The sequence below is a fragment of the Oreochromis aureus genome, linkage group 4, assembly GCF_013358895.1.
Source record: "Oreochromis aureus strain Israel breed Guangdong linkage group 4, ZZ_aureus, whole genome shotgun sequence".
NCBI classification, from domain to species: Eukaryota; Metazoa; Chordata; class Actinopteri; order Cichliformes; family Cichlidae; genus Oreochromis; species Oreochromis aureus.
The window spans coordinates 25488837-25506659 of NC_052945.1; the positions used below are offsets into that span (position 1 = coordinate 25488837).

Genomic DNA, 17823 nt, shown 5'->3' on the forward strand with positions numbered 1-17823 from the left:
GTCCCATGTTCCTCACAGCCTTTGAACGTGCAACCCTTCAGACTCCACAGAAGAGCATGCATGTGGACTTACTTAGTTGGTGCAGGGAGGATGGTGTGGTAGCGCTGCTGCTGCTGACTGAGGATCTGGAGCTGCAAGAAGAGCTGCTGCTGCTGGAGGATCTTGGCATAGGATGAATCCAGATGAGGAGGAGGCTCTTTATCTCCCTTCTGATCAGGAGGGATGTACTGATGGTACTTTAACTTTTTTATCTGGAAAGCAGCCCCATTAAGAGCAAGTCATTATTTCAGCACTACAGTACAGCATTTTAGACAAATATTTGCCTCCTCTTAGCTGTAGCTACACTGGCTATTTGGAATGCTATCATTAGAATAGTTTCCTCAGAGAAGGAGTAGTTTCTACCTTTGGTTTGTCCTTGGTTTTCTTGTGTCTCAGGCCAGAGCGATCACAGTTTGGTTTGGGTTGTGGCTAAAAAAGAAAAGATGAGTAATTTTAATGAGAGTAAAATTAAACTTTACACCACAATATGAGGGAAGGAAATGAGATGCCCACAACACATGCGAGGTTTCCTGTTACCACCAGACCTGATCTACGGTGACCATGTTCACTTCATCATCTGCAGTTCTGAACAGCCCTCAATAATTATTTTAGCAATTAGCACTAACAGCTAAAATAATCATTTACGAAAGCTCATAATTTAGTCGTCATTGTGACAGGACTGAAGCGGTCCAGTCTAATGTATGCGTGTCTAACAACTAATAGAGCTGAACTGACAGATGTTACCTTGTTGGCACCTGTCCTCAGGAGAGACGATGCCCCTGTCTCATTGGTCAGCTTGAGTGAAACGGGTGACCCAGAGGTTGGTAGGAGAGAAGGAGCTGTAGGTGGGACCTGATTGGTAGGATGGAAACACTGGCTGATCATTCATGGCTAAACTGCAAGGCGTCAAAAAGAATCATCCAATTTGAAAAGGTCTTTTTTTTTTTAAAGTAATGAACATCGAAGATTGTGGTTAATGTAAATTTACATAGCTTAAAAGGTTTACATACAAAACACACAGTTGTTCACAAACAGGTTCAACTGACAGGGACTAGAAAGAGAGAGCATATTTCTCCTGTTTTGGCTTCCCTTCACTAGCTTCCTGTTAAATCCAGAATTGAATTCAAAATCCTGCTCCTCACATACAAGGTCTTAAATAATCAGGCCCCATCTTATCTTAATGACCTTGTAGTACCATATCACCCTATTAGAGCACTTCGCTCTTGCACTGCAGGCTTACTTGTTGTTCCTAGAGTATTTAAAGTAGAATGGGAGGGAGAGCCTTCAGTTTTCAGGCCTCCTCCCTTAGTTATGCTGCAATAGACGTAGGCTGCCGGGGATTCCCATGATGCATTGAGTTTTTCCTTTCCAGTCACCTTTCTCACTCACTATGTGTTAATAGACCTCTCTGCATCGAATCATATCTGTTATTAACCTCTGTCTCTCTTCCACAGCATGTCTTTATCCTGTTTTCCTTCTTTCACCCCGACCGGTCGCAGCAGATGGCCGCCCCTCCCTGAGCCTGGTTCTGCCGGAGGTTTCTTCCTGTTAAAAGGGAGTTTTTCCTTCCCACTGTCGCCAAAGTGCTTGCTCATAGGGGGTCATATGATTGTTGGGTTTTTCTCTGTATTTATTATTGTGCGATCTATTGTACAATATAAAGCGCCTTGAGGCGACATTTGTTGTGATTTGGCGCTATATAAATGAAATTGAATTGAATTGAATTGAATTGAATTGAAAATGCTCAATTTGTCCCCCTCCAGACGCATGTCAAATGTCCATATGACAATCAAACTCATCCCATAGATGTCTGGAGTCACTGCATCCACTGATGTTATTTAGAGGCGGGTGGATCGATCCAAATATAAATACTCTTGATACTGACACTGGTATTGGATGGATGTTTTGTTTCTATCCTCTAAGCGCTAGCCCACTAAACTGTGTTCGCTAAATCATTATTTTTTGGAAGCTGAAAAAATAAACTTCAAACATGCACTACAACTATATGTTGACTGTCACAAGTATATTATTTATAGCTCATTTAAACAACAGATGATGATCCAAAGTGCTTTAGAGGCAGGAACATTTACAATCCAATGAGTCATTACACACCGCTCTCCCCTACATAAGCTGCCTTTGTATCTGTAGTATCTGTATCGGTATTGGCATTAGCAATATTGGCCATGTATTTACTTGGTGTGGGATCGATACAAAAAATCTGCAGTATGTCACACGACTATAGCCTCTTAGCTTGGTTTGGAAGGACTGTTCTTGATGCGCTTCAATGAGGAAAGATTGATGGATGTTAATTTATTCAGTGAATAAATCTCCAGGTAGTTTTCACTGTTTTTTATTCAGTAATTAAATGATACAAAACAGTACTTTTCTGTGCCACGGATAAAACCTATGCATCAGATGGCTGATGTAGGAAAATGCTAAACTTGCTAGTGTGTGAGTGAGTGGGTGCTCAAAATGTTGTTATTTTCCCCTCACCAAAGTACGGTTATCCCCTCTGTAACAACTGCACCCACTATAAACTCTCCCACACTGTGCTACACCACCACCAGCGGTAAGTCTGATGCAGGTCACATATACACAGACAAATACACTAATTCACAGCCTCTACATTGCCTTTAAACTGTGGATTTACAGTCATGCATACATTCTGCACAGCATCGTAGTCCCACTTGCTGCAGTGATCCTACCTGTGTAGGAGATGGGATGCCATGGCCTGTCAGTGTTTCCTTTGGAGAGGGCAGAGGTCCCAGGCCCAACGAACAACCCTCCTCTCTGACAGGCGTGGACTGCTCTGGAGACAGACTGTCATTACTGTCCTCATCAAATGAAGAGTTGTCTCCCGAGGCTCTTTGAAACTGCGTCTCTGAGAGGAGAAGGGAGGATTGTGGGGGAGACGAGGGAAGGAAATAATCATTATCTAGTTAAATTAAACCATAAAACCAATGTACTACCCAGGGATTCTATGTCCTTGCCCAAGTCTGTGTGCCTGTGTAACACTATCACTTGCATTAACAGGAGCTGAGCCACTGGACTTCTGCTTGTGACTCTAACACCTCGTGGGCACCTCCAAAGTCAGACAAATTATCACCGGTGCCTCCTCCACAAGTATCGGTGACTCATCAAAGGCTTGCATTTGTTAATGTTCAATATGCTACAAAAATACACACAAGACACTCGTCCCCAGTGTCTCGTCAAAAACTGAAGGTCCACAGAGAGCGAGAGAGCTATCTAAACTACTCAAACACTTTTCTGTAGTCATATCATGTCTACCAGAGCCAGTCCTAGATGCACCTGTGATGAGTCAGGTTTTTGTCAAGCGATTGCTTTTCATTCATCTATGTTCATTTCCCACACAGCCAAACGAGGCATTCATAACAGTTTTTATGTAACAGATGGCGTCTCACTAAGGATGACGTTGTGCTGAGAATTCTGAAGGATCGTCTGTGTAATTTATGCGATGAATATTTGAACTGTTTATGTGACGGCTTCCCCTGTTTATGCCTGCTATACTAATAATATTCTCTTTAAAATATGTTTCGTATGCAACAGATAAATGCAGCTGAGTGTGATATAATAGTAAATCAGATACAGCAATGTAAAAAACTGCAAAGAAAATTGTCAAGTTTCCTTATTAGCCAGCGACAGGAAGGTTAAGACATCTTACAGCATAGCTTTAATCCAAGTCTGCTAGCTTTCCCATGCGCCATATCATATAATCATTTCATTATTATGCAGACTTATGAGTCTTCACAGGGATTTAAGGAATAAAAGTACCCGCTAGGATCCCCAGGACTGCTGTAGAGCCTTTTTTTTAATAATAGAAGTGAGTTATTAAATTACAGGAGGTGCTATGGGCAGTAGCCCACTGCTATTTAGAACACACTGCTGTCCATTAATTTACCATCAGCAGGTAATGATGAAAAGACAACACTGGGCTGATTTAATAATGTAATGACTCGCTTACAGCTGTGCTGTGTGTGGGTGTAGGAGTGCATCATGCTTTGTATGCTCATATGTCAACCTCATCTAGCTAGTTCCTAGTGCTCCTACCAAAAGTGGCGGTAATGTAATTGTGTTTATTGTGTAGCAGTGACAGAGATGGATATTCCACTGACACAGTCTGTTATTAAATCTCAACCTTCTTCCTCTACACATCAATCAAGCAGCTGGACCCACCGATTCTTTGCTCCCACAGCACAAAGAAAAAAAATGTGTTCTATATACAAATCCCACTTAGATGATCCTCATCCTTCCCAAACAGGAAGTTTGTTTTATTCTTGGAGCGTATGATGCCAGTGAGAGCAGACAACACGTTCTCACTCCCAAAGCGTAACATTTAAGGCTAGGTGACAAATCGTCGGTATATTACGCTTTCGGCCACCCAACAGGTCCCTATATTACGAGTTCGAAAAAATGAGGAAACATGAGAACGGTTTGGAATAAATCTACACATGTACGTTTATTTTACTTAAATCGCTTTGGAAAACACCTAGGGCTGGAATACAGGGCTGGAACGTGTGTTACCACGGGAGCGTCATTCTATTCAATTTCATCCACAATCCGCCACGTAGCATAGGAACGCGGAAGGTCACCATGGAACGCCTCGGGACGTGAAAAATCATCGGTATATCACGCGTCGGGAGTGAGAATGGGCTGGAGCAGATGTACTTGATTTGGTCAACTCAAACACAGAATTCACATCCACCTGCTGTGCAAATGTCTTGACTACAATGGACAACCAAACATATAGAAAATGACCTTGGTGGGTAAAATCTCACTGCTATATGTCAGTCAACTGAACTCTGTTTTCTTAATTCTCCTAATTTAAGTTCATAATCCTAGCTACCGTGGCCATTGTAGGACAAACATGTTCAAGATAGCAAAGAGAGAGCAAAACATTGCATTTACACCAGACCCCATAACAGCTGTAGCAAAAAAACTGGAGTCCTTTGATAACCACAGTATACCAGATGAGAAGTGTTCATGTCTATTTACTCTGGAGGAGACTGTAAAACTTTGTGAAAGGAGTTTGACACGAGTCAGTAAGTGAAAGTCACTTCTTTTGCTGAGGATATCCTTTATGTCAGTAAGCACTGCTATTTTTGCCGCTGTTAGCCCGCATAAGTGAAACTTTTTTTTGAAGTGGATCTAACATTGTTGGTCTCAGAAACTCTCATATGATGTGAGAAAGTTTGTCAGAGGGGAAATGTGACTGTTAAGACACTTGAGTCTCACATTAGTTGACACAACATTAGCTTATAACCAGCTAACTGTGTTGTTTAGTTGCCTCATTGTCAGCTGTCCAGAGATGGAGGGGTGGTATATCTGATCTGCTGACAATAAGTAATTCATGTGTTACAGCTCTGACTTGCATTTTTGCTTCTTTGGTGAAGTGGACCCCTTTTCAGATGATAAAATATCGCTAACATAGCTAAAGACACAAATAAAAATTTGCGCTCGTTGCTGTGTGTCACGGCTGGGGAGCAGTCGTGTGGAGTATTGAAAAAAGGATCCAAAATGCAGGTACTGGCTGGGGTGCAAGTGAGTGTTTATTTACAGCAGTGATAAGGTGACAAAAACAGGAAGAGCAGAGCGGGGAGTAAACAAACCTAAACTGGGAAAACTAAAGAACAAAACTTAAACCAGACACTCACAGGAGGAGGAGCAAAATGCACAAAGAGAGATGGCAGAGAGATGCAGAATGAATACCAGGGAACATAGAACAATGCAGACTGACATGGAATTAAACAGACGACACGACAGAGAGCACAGGAAAACACAGGGCTTAAATACACAGGGGAGTAATCAGGGAATGGGCAACAGGAGGGAGACACAGCTGGGAGAAATTAGGCTAACGAGACAGGGGAGAGGTAAAACTGAACACACTGACATGAGACATGAACTTTCAGAATAAAACAGGAAACTAACAGACACAGAGAACCAGACAGGACACTGAACTTGACAGGCAGACTCATGAGCAGACACAGTAACACCATGGACAGACAGAGGGAACACAGGCAGGCATGAAACAAAAACACTAACACATAGCAAACCTAAACAAAAGACAAAACAGAATAAACAAGAACATAGAATAATATAAAGAAACACAAAACACACAAAATACAGCGTGTCATGGTCCTGAGTCCTCAGACTCAGGACCATGACACGGTGTATTTTTAATGGGGTGATTCTAAGTTTATGACAATGCATCTATTTGTTGGAAGATGTAATTTCGCACTAATCAATGTATATTTATGAATACAGCATTCTTTTTTTCTATTAAATTACCTCAAAAAATTACTAGAAAAGAGCTAAAAGTGGTCATTTCAGACTATGGATGAACTTACGAAGCTCCATTAACGGCCAGTGTGAGAAAACTAAGGATTATTTTTTTGGTGATCCATTCTGAAAATATTAATATGCAATTGAATTATTGAATTAAGCTTAATAGGTCCCCATTATTTTAAACTGTCAGCTCTTCAATTAGCAAGTGATTCTCTATTAACAGGCACTGTGATTGTTTAAAACCAACAGAGAACAGAGAAGGAAGCTGTATCTTCCTCCCTTGTCTGTTAAAATGGGAATCAGAGGTCATGCATCATTTACATTATCCCCCTCCAACCTTTCCAAACTCATAGAATTGATCATTTGAAGTGTTTGCCTGTCAGTCCGCTGTTTGTGGAGAATTTGTATGTTAGGTGGTTCTTGTTGACAGGTACGGGTGCCTGTGTGAGTATGTGGTGAGGACAACTGAAGCATCTGGGATCTGGGAGGAAGCATCAGTACGTTCATGATAGGTGGAGGAAGGGGCCAGGAGGGATGTCCTGTCAGGAGCCTCACAGTGTGGGTGTGTTTTGATGAAAATCTATATCACACTTCCTTCCTCCACACAGACTGTGTGCAGGAAATTATATAGCAATGGTACACTTGTTGATTGTTGAGGGGGCAGAAATAATAAAACAAAATTTGCAAAGTAAGGCTTTCGAAAGTTGGCATGACTAATGTGTTATTGTGCAACAGCCCTACATATCGAGACTGTGTGAAGAAACATTGGTATTGGTTTGTGTATTGATGGCTGTAAAATAGAGACTTAAAGATAAGCTTTTGAAAGGCTTACCACGAGTTGTCCGCAATAACTGCATCTATCTGCTTAAGATCATTCTATTTGGTCTCAACGCTTAGTTTGTTGGGGGTTTTCTCTGTGGTGAGCTTATTGTAATCAACCATAAATAATTCTGCACTTGTGAAATTTAAGCTAATAATTTCCTCCACTCAGCAGAAGTAATCCTGAGAGGGGTTTATGGTGGTCCAGCTGAAGATGGCAGCAACCCAATAAACAATTTGGTGAAATTGTAGAAACATGATGTAAAGGGCAAGTTGAATCCTGTTTATTCATACTGAAACTGTTGCATAAAAATAGTTCTCACTTACCTATGAAGGCTTGTTTAATACTGGAGTGAACAGGTAGAATGTTTTTATGGATCAGCTCCATGGGCCCTGGCCTCTGGGCAATCTTATCGTTCAAATCAACAGCGAGGCATGCTTTCTTCAGCTGTAGCTGCTTGACCTGAAGGAATGGCTCTGCATAGACACACAAACCGGGCATGGCAATTCTTTACGAGTGTTCATGGATCTAATGGGTCTTTTTTTGTTAGACTGACCAAAGTTCCAGAGGTATGAGGCTCTGTGTAGTGTTTACCCTCCAAGATGTGCATCCTGATCAGTTCAGATTTCTCTGGTCGACTCCTGATCTTTCTCTTGAGATAGTCTTCCGTCTGGAGAAAGACCAAGAGACAAGATGAAGAAGGAGTGGAAAATCTCTCCATTTTGCAGTCACAAACCCTTTACTGTACACTGTTAAACACTGTGGTTCCTCTCCAAACCCTTCTCTTAACAACATAGACTGTGCTTTTCTAAGCTAACTAAAGGGCCTGTGTTTCTCTAATCATTTTTATCTAGTAACTAATGGAGAATTACTTTAATCTACTCATCAATCTTCTCACGTACTCACTCACAGCTGCCAATGATGTTGCCCTTGGGGCAAGCACTGATTTGGTGGATAGTTTTGCATTGCTCTGTCAAGTCTAAGTCTATTTGTCTGAGCCAATGGCCTTATCTCAATTCTTTTTTTTAATTTTTTTTTTTTTTGCTTACATTAAAGCAGGAAAAGACAAGATTATCCAACGTTTCTGTAATGATGTCACGTGTTTTGAAAACTCTCAAAGCTTAAATTGCATCAGTTTTGACATCAGTGGCTGATTTGAGAATGGCATACTCACCCGAGCCCGTTCCAAGCTCCTTCTCTGTTCATGGAAGGCAGCTGAAGTTTTCAGTGCTAAGAGGATAAAAAGAGAGGGCATAGTAAAGAAAAAAAAATCAGGCAAAAAGAGATAGGGTGTTAACATGGCAGTTTGTGTACTGATGCTACTGGGGGGGTAGCAAAAGAGCTTTCATGGATCATTGCTTCTTTAGTTCAATATCAAGTCTATTGATGGTCTCAGCCAAAGCTTTTTCCTGAGTACCAGTTCAATGTAGTGCATAAAGTACAATGATGGCTGGGATACTGGTCCCCAACAGCAGCTGCTGTAAAAAGCTTTAAAAAATCACAAAGTCAAAGGAGAAATGTAAAGGGATGAAGTCTGACTGCTTCGATCCAATGAGCTTCTCTACAGCAGTGGATTTCCTGGAAGCTGTTCTGCATTCAAAGATGACTTAAGCAGGACTTGTGTAGGTCTGTGATTATGCAAAACCTCAGGATTAGTGGTATTGGAAACCTTCGAGGTAATCATGACACCGTGATACTGAGTTAAATGCAACAGCTCAACCATTACAATATAGCTTTGCTTCTAAGCAGTCTAAGACAAAAAAGCGGATATAAATTTTGACCTAATAAATATTCTACATGTGAGAACCAAATTATTTAACAGCAGACACGGAATTTTGTTTTAATATTCTAGTAAATGTGTAAAACCTTTAAGAACAATCGGATTACCAGATACATAAGCAAATTTTGGTAATGTATTTGACAATACGTGCAAAACCAGCCAACTATAATGTGTTTCAAAAATAACCAAAATCTGACTGCTGACACGCCTTTGACTTTGCTTTTGGAAACTGTCTGTAAAACTCCCCCACGTGGCACAATTATAATTTTTACCTTCTCTTCAAATATAAGAGAAGGTATCAAATTTCTAAAGTGGCCAAGTAAAGCTTATGTTAATGCTCAATGAGGAAGATCTGTAACCGCTAATCTTCCTGTTTTCCTGGATGTTCAGGCTGCTAGTCTATTCTTTACATCACTTCCTCTTCCCCACACTATCAGATTCAACACTGACACCATTACTCTAGTTTGGTCATGTTCTTGGCAATCGGAATCTCATTTGTGCAACAGTCCTCCACCCCATTTCTGCCTCACCGTGATCAACCCCCTCCAAGTCTCCATCTTTGTCACCACCAGGGTCTTAATTCCTATCAATGCAGAGGCTCCTTCCTGCAAAATGGTTCATCAGAGTATAAAATAGCTTATTTATCGAATTCTGTATCTCAGTATATCATGTTCAGGTCTTCCAAATGATCTCTCCTTATTGTAATTCAGCCATCAATGTACCAAGTCATGCTGCTGTATTTATCTATATTATTTTACTTCCAGATTTGTAGGTCATTTCATCTGGAAAGTGTCAAGAACTTGAAGAAACATTTGAATCTTCAACACGAGGACTGAACAAGCAAAGAAGTCCAAGAGTTCTCTCTGCTGTGAGTTCATAGAGTTATTAGCCTCAGCATCCTGATGGATTAGATCCCACATAAGTACTTCCCAGAGTTCATGTAGCAGACACATTTCAACATTAATTTTGAGTAAATTTAGGCCTTTGTGTTTAAATTGCTGCAAAGAAAACACCACTGTGGACGACCAAGTAGTCATATGTCTTGCATTGACTTTAAATTTGGACTTTGGTCAAAAATGTGTGATTAATGATTCAGCCTGTGATCTTTCCATGTGTAGAAACCATCAAGCTTGGGCTGGTGGGTGATGGTGTTGGGTGAGCTTCACTGCTAGTGATGGCAATTTATCCAGAATTCAATCTATTACAATACTGTGTAGGACTACATGCCGTCCCATCTGATTCACAAAAAGAGGCACTCAGTGAAATATTTCTATTTGCTGGTGTGTTTTTTTTTAAGTTGCAGTGTATTTGACCTCTCAGGGCCACCATACAGGCAGCACATTTATTATATAGTGTCCCCATATCCATACTACATGTATGTGAGGACACTGAAATTATTTGCACTCAAAGTCTTAGACTCAACTTTAGCCCAATGTATTTACGTCATTTGTGTTTTAAACCAAGTATGAAGCTGTCAGTGTCTGTGATGAGGGCTGCATGTAATTTCCTAGTCAGAGTCTAGTTTCAAATCTCATGCGCCAAAGCTAACACAACAAAAAATATGTGTTACTTTACTGTACTGCACACACATGCACATACACACAGTATGGCTGGATTAGCAAACCAGAACTGCTGGTACCTGCTCAAGCCTCAGTTCACGTCACTGAGCACTGTCACACTGCCGGTACGCACTCACTCTCGCACACCCTGGAGACATCAGCCCTCTTAGACCTCTCACCCATCCACAAGGAGGTTATGTGTCCACCTTGAGGGTGTATAAAGCTGCCTGTCAGTCAGCTACATTGAAAATGAGTAGTGGGATCGAGGGAAGGATGGCTGGATGAGCACACATGGGGGGTTTTAAAAGTGTGAGTGAAAGTGGAAAGGATAGAAATAGATTTAAGGAAGATGAAGAATCATGAAATGGATGTAGAGAAGATGGGGATAGATGACAAATGAGAGGAGGCAGCTGGAAGAAAAATGGAACAACAGACCAAAGGGCAAAAGACGAGGAGGAAACAGAGAGTGCTGAGATGGGGTCAGACAGAAAAGACCCCATTATGTGCACGAGTAGTTCCTTACCACCCTGCTAGAGCTAAGCAACAGTCTTTAAACATTTTAACATTAAACAACAACATCACTTCCTCTGACAGCAACTGTGTTTTATGATCAGTCTCCTGCTGTCTAGCACTTCCTCTTTAGTGTTAACTCTAAGACTTCCCTGTATTTAGCTGTCCTGCAGGTCAGCTGTGTAAAGTGTGATACATTTGCAAATACTGCACCAAGTATACATGCAATACTCAGATTTTTACAGAGCTCATAATCAGTGGAGGAGCATCTGCAAAAGTAAATATTGCAATTCCAAGCAACTAGGGCAGGTTTACTAATTAATGCTTTCAGTCTCTTTCTTGTGTTTTTGCTCATTATATCGACCGTGTTAACAATTCTTTAGAAATAAAAAAGGTCCCCGCCTCCTTTGTTTAACTCAGCCTGATCACATGTAGGCTAGTGTGAACTCACAAACTATTTTTAGTGTTTTTTCTGAGAAGTGTAAAAATTACAAACTAGGTGAGGTATCACACTGAGTGCTGTGTCAAGTTTCCCCACAAGAACAATATGGCCATAGCATGGTTTTTACCTTACTAAGGTTAGAAAGAAGAAGAAATAAAAGTGAAGTACAGTGTATACTGGGCCGAATGGTCCAGGGAGAAAGACTGGTCTGTTGCACTGGCTCTGTATATATACTCATCTTGCGGTCATGAAGTCACTAACATGTAGGAACAATAAATGAATTATGTAACCACATCATATTAAGCAGCTGCAATGCCGTTTTGCATGCTCATTATTGCAAAACATGGCTGACTTATGAGTTTCTTTTTCTCTTAAAGGTTGTTCCCAGGCACCACACAAATCTAGTCAATTACAACATGACAACAGCAAGCACACCACACAGTTTTGGGGAGCTGCAATGCAGCTTTTATGTGAGAAAACTAACTTTTAGGTGGTTTCTCAAACAAAGAACTAGTTGATTTTGTGCAGGTTTAATCGGTCTCTTCCCTGGCTCAACTGCAACGTTCCTGAATACTACTGCAAAAAACTAACAAAGCTACACGCCTTTTGTTAAGAAGCAGAGAGAGGCACTGGATAACTGAATTAAAACATATGCACATAACATTCATCTTTGATCTCCATGTCAGTTTTTTTTCAAACGTTCGTCAGGAAAGTGAAAGCAGATAAGAACTGTGATGACTCCTGTGGTCACACCTAACATGACCACGACGAGCGTGGTGCGCACGAAATGCTGCCAATAAATAAAATGGAAACTTAACAGTACCAGCATGTTAACAAAGGTAACATTTACATAATTCCATTTTAGAGTTGCTGTTAATGTTGTCTGCCCACAAAGATAAGATGACATTATTGTATTATAAATGGTACCTATAGCGAGGGAAATACATTCAGCAGCAGTAAAGCGCTTGCATACAGAGTCCATATGAATAGTTTTCAGGCTCCCAGTTTAAACATCTACCACATCAGCAGGTAAATATTAGAATCATTAGCAGATAAGACGCACAACACACTTCCTGTGTCAAACTGTGTGCATATAGACCTACTGTGAGAATCATTGTCAGAGGAAGACTGAGCCTCATTTTCTTAAGAACATAAAATGTGGGGAAATGCTAAAGTTAGCCACACTATTAACACCATTAATAGTACCAGTTTGTAAAGCATTCAGAACTTTGTGCATTACATACTTGTATCAATGCATGCGCTGAACATCATATTATGCTCCCTAAAGTAGCATTAAATAGAAATTGTCCATTTAACAGAATAATTAAGACTCCATAAACATATTTCGTTAAATAAATCAAACAGAAAAAAAAGTGGCTTTTTTTTAACTGAGCCAAAAGTAGCAGCTAACTTGGATGGCAGATGGGGAACTCTCACAATCTGATAAGAAGCAGCTACGGATATGCATGATGGCAGCTGCAGTATGATCTCGAGTAACTCACTGTACAGACTGAAAGGAGACAATGACACCTTTAACCACAATCCAAATCTCTTTAGAATAAACCTACAAAGGCACAACAGACTGCACTCAGATGCTTCTGTTTTAATTTCATTACTAACTTGCACCAACTAATGCAGCTGTTATGCTGAAGTACTTTATACTCAGATGCATCTTTCTCTGTTCAATGTTGCGTGTTTCTTGTTTTATATGTTAGAGGTTCTTGTGCTGCTTTCATTTTTTTAGTGTGAGGCTGTATGCAATTCTCAAATGTAAGCATTTGAAAAAGAAGCAAACTGCAACACATGCCACAAGCTTTTTATAACATATGGGGGGATGAGTCTGCCTACAGGGACAAAGTGGAGCGACTGACAGCGTGGTGCAGGGACAACAACCTGCTCCTGAACACAACCAAGACGAAGGAGATTGTTGTGGATTTTATGGACATTAAACCCCTTTACGTCAATGGGGATGGGGTGGAGATGGTGTCAGACTTCTGCTTCCTGGGAGTTCACATCTAGGAGGACATGTTGTGGGGGGTGAACAACAGTGGAGCTGGGAAAGATGCTCAGAAGAGACTTTATTTCCTGAGAATCCTTAGGGAAAAAAACATCCCTCAAAAGCTGCTGGTGTCCTTCTATCATTGCTCAACAGAGAGCATCCTATGCTACTGCCTCTGTGTGTGATTGTAAAGATTGCCCAAGGGATCACTTTCTGTTTTTTACCCCCTCTGGATGAACTACACTGCTCTCGTTGTCTCAGGAAAGCAGGAAATATCATAAAAGACTCCCCACACCCGGCTCATAATCTGTACAAACTGCTGCCATCAGGCAAAAGATACAGGAGCACCAGAACAAAGACTAATAGAGTAAATAGCCAGTTCTCCCCTATAGTTGTTAGGGCTTTGAACTACAAATAACAACCTCCAATTCAACCTGACGAATACTGTGCAATGGATGACATCCTGTAAAATCCTGAGCAATAGTGTTTTTGTGCAATAAGCTTCTTTTTATTATTACTGAAAGACTATCGTATTCCTCTTTTTTTATACTATTCTTTTGTAATTATGTTAAAACCTTTTTCTTCTGACACAGCAGGGACTGCACTTAATAAAGATAATTTGATTCTGATTCATTTTGCGTCATCTTATAGACAAAACTAGTCCTTCTTTTGTAGCTAAATACACATAAAATTTTCTTTATTTTTCGTGATTTGACATTAATTAATTTTTTAACAAAAATTTAAATCCCATTTTTTTTAAAATGTCATAAATGACCTTTCAGATAAAATAATATTTGCTACACACTTAAATGTTATGTCATACCTTTAGTGTATCTAATGGACCAATGAATAAATGAGTGTAATACCATGCATAAGTCTTGAAACACTTCTTTATATTTTGCTAGGAAAATTGGAAAGAGGTGCAGCAATTTACTGAAACGTGCACACATACATGGAAATAAAGTGGGCAATAAGGTAAGACAGAATTTGTACAATTCTAAAACGCTTGAAAGTCAGTATTTGGTATGACAACCTTTAGTCTTCAGTCTGAACTCTCTTAGGCAGCTGTCTTGTAATTTCTTGAACTGAAGTAGCGTTCAGGAATAGTTCTCCAGGCTTCAAAGCTTTGGATGTTTCTGCTTTTTATTCTGATCTCTGCCAAGATGACCCCACAGTGCTTCAATAATGTTGAGGTCCAGGGTCTGGGGAGGCCAATCCATGACTGATGGTGTTCCACTGTGTGTTTTTCTATCCAGGTATGCTTTTACTGCATTGGTAGCGTGTTTGGGGTCATTTTCATCTTTTTCATCATTCCAGATGCTGTTGCATGGTCAGTCAAAATCTAACCATAATTCTGTGTACATAATTCCATCAATTTTGAGAAGATCCACAACAACACTCACTAAAACCATGACAGCGTGTTGTACAGATGGCGTTAGACACTCATAGTTGTACTTCTCTCCTGACCTCATCAGTATGTGTTGATGACAATTTCAGAAAATTTTAAAGGTCAGATGGATATTTTAGGTCCTGACTGGAGTTTTTCCTATTTCTTAGGAGATGATGCTCAGATACTGTTCACACTCTGCACATCATGCTGTCATATGCCATGGTTTTGACTAATAACTCTTTCAGAATTGTCTTTTTGATGTAAAATTCAGTGTTATTTATATCAAAATTTGCTATGTTTGACATTTTGGATAAATTCAACTGAAAAAATGGGAACAAAATAGATGTTCTTGTGACAGGCTGCCAGTAACAAACAGTCTATTTAAGTTAAAATGACTTCTTTGATAAGTTGCCCCTTATGTGTAGACACAGCCCTGGTTTATCCAATAAGTTAAGTGCTTGAATGATTGATCGGTCAGTGTTAAGGGGCTTAACAAACAAACGAACAAACAAACAAAAAACATTCTACTGAAAATGGTGAGATACGTGGACTGGACTGAAAATCAGTGAAAAAGCCGCCAGTCTCCAAAGAAAACTTTATGCTTTTAAAAAGACAAATTTCAAAAAATAAACAAAGTCTGGCTCTTTGGCAGCAAAATATAAAAAAAACAAACGGTGGGACCCAAAACTTTGGCGCAGTACTAGATGTGCCAGTTGTATCTACTAGCAAGGTTACTGTAAGAGTTTACATCAGCTTCATTTTACAGTTCATACCAAAATATTTCTTAAAAGTGTTTTGTTGTAACTTACGTGGCATGATCCCCTGGCTGACGAGCTCCTCTCTGCTCCTTCTCTGTTGCAACTTCAGCTGAAGAACTGAACACCAAGATGCAAGTCAGTAGCAGCAGAATGAATGGAAAACATCATCAGACTGAGTGTGTATGCATGTTTATCTCAGTTCTCACACACCGATCGCCACAAAAGTAGAGACATTACTAAGCAAATGCCCATGAGCAAAATGAAAGCAGTAGATTGAAGCAGTTATGTTGCCGTGATATATCCAAGTTACTCTATGAGGACTTTTCTGTCTACACTATTAGCTGCTACAAAAATCGTGATCTTGTATGATCGGATGCACAAAGGTTATGTAACACACTACAAAGGGAAGTCAGGCACACACATGAACACACGTACTGGTAGTTTCCTGTTTCAGGTTTTTGATGAAATGGCAGCCCACAGTCACACATTCGTGACATTACAAGATCACACAGAGTGTGAGAAAAAACAAAAGACAGCAGACTGCTCATTTTGAGAGCACCTGGATTCAACTTGATGTTTGTTATTGTATTTTATAAATTATTGATTTGTTCACACAACTTTATTTATATCTGCAAAACATTTTGAGGGCTGAACTTCAAGATGATATGAAAATATGGACTGGCAGGAAAGGATTTTCTGCACATCAGCACTTTGATCTGCATCATGAACTCAGCAGTGAGTTGCAGTAAAATGCAGTACCTGGAAACTTTTTGAGTGTGAAGGTCTTTTTCACGCACTCTGACTTTCTCCATCCACAGTATTAGTACACACAGTTGCCACATAGAAGTGTGGCTGAGGTGTTGCACAGTGTGTTACAAGTTATGACTACCAATAAAAAATAACTTCACCTACAATCACAGGTCTTTTCAGAGCAGATCGACAATGTGATGTGGTGATTGAGTGGGATTAATAAATAACTTTTGGTCTCAACTGAAGGCTTTGGTTCCCATTTAGCAAAGCCAGACATTTATGTTTAGCTTGCTTCTTTTAACACATATGAAGTGCATGCATATTTGATAGTTTTTTGGGAAAGTCTTATGACAAAGCGAGGAAATGCACAACAGAATAGCTGTGTTTTAATATTCTTTTTTTTTGCCTGGTCACATTTTGTTCTCATTTTCCTAAATAGGTTCTATTAAATGTTTAAATTTAACCTTCTACAGTAAGTACAAATCCAGTACTCAGTGCTGAGCCAAAATGTCTGATCAGTGGTTTGAAAGGACATATCCATAAAGTTAAAATTTACTGCTGTACTTTCTGGGCTGAAGCTGATCACCCCAGTGACATTCAAACTGTAGCTCATCTTTCCTCATCAGAGTATTCCTTCACCATGGGCTAAGACCCCATGTGGGTATGCTTGATCAGCACTTCATCAGTTTTAGACAAGCAAAAGAAATAAACTAATATAGAAATACAGCTGTGGTTAAATGGTAATTTTGGGCTATCTTCAAACTGTTTTTTCCAGGGGGGAATTGACTATGGAAACAATGTTAAAAAACAAGAATTGGGTAAAATAAAAGTTGGAATTTATTATGGATTTTCTCTACACAGGGTCAAAAGTATACATATAGACTCAAATGTACATACACCACCATTAATATTTGGTTAAATGTCCCTCAGCATGTACCACTTCGACCAGAACCCTATGGTAGCCATCAATAAACTTTGGGCTGGACATCTCACTACTTCTACTTGACAAAATTGTTAGTTCATTTAAATTGGTTGGTTTCCTGGTTAAGATTTATTTTTAAATGATTGGCCACAAATTTTCAAAAGAGTTGAGGTTGGAGGTTTCGGAAGCCAGTTTCAGAAGCTTAATGTTAACCTTCAGCTATTCCAAAACCAGTTTTGCTGAATCTTTGTGATGTTTATGCTGTTGGGGCATTCAACTGTGTCCTAGCTTCAATCATAGTTGACACAACTGGGTGTTCCAAATATACACGTTTTGCCTCAAATCGGGTGTATGCTGATTTAGAGTATTTAAATTGGGCAGGAAATGGATTGGGGGCCATTTTGAGAAGTTGCTGTCTGTATGTGCATGATATTGGCAAGAGACAATAAAGCAATTACGTCAGTTAAGATAGAGTGAAGTCTAATGTTTCCCTCACCACACCTCTCTGCGTAACAAATAAAGCAGGCTAACATTTAGCCTGACCATTCCAT

General features: G+C 39.9%; 1 protein-coding gene across 4 annotated transcripts in view; it reads right to left on the reverse strand.

The window, feature by feature from the left end:
* LOC116318898 (myocardin-related transcription factor A-like) overlaps positions 1 to 17823 on the reverse strand; it is a 32819-nt gene that overhangs the window by 10458 nt on the left and 4538 nt on the right. For 2 of the 4 annotated variants that reach the window (XM_031738063.2, XM_031738060.2), the window contains exons 2-9: positions 15652 to 15717; positions 8337 to 8392; positions 7757 to 7832; positions 7489 to 7638; positions 2745 to 2920; positions 784 to 891; positions 403 to 468; positions 73 to 251 (exon numbers count right to left, since the gene is read on the reverse strand). In XM_031738063.2, the coding sequence (XP_031593923.1) occupies positions 73 to 251; positions 403 to 468; positions 784 to 891; positions 2745 to 2920; positions 7489 to 7638; positions 7757 to 7832; positions 8337 to 8392; positions 15652 to 15717 (877 nt within the window). Of the gene's footprint in view, positions 1 to 72; positions 252 to 402; positions 469 to 783; positions 892 to 2744; positions 2921 to 7488; positions 7639 to 7718; positions 7833 to 8336; positions 8393 to 15651; positions 15718 to 15810; positions 15966 to 17823 lie in introns of those variants that run through there. The other 2 variants (XM_031738064.2, XM_039610572.1) reach the window with 2 other exon arrangements.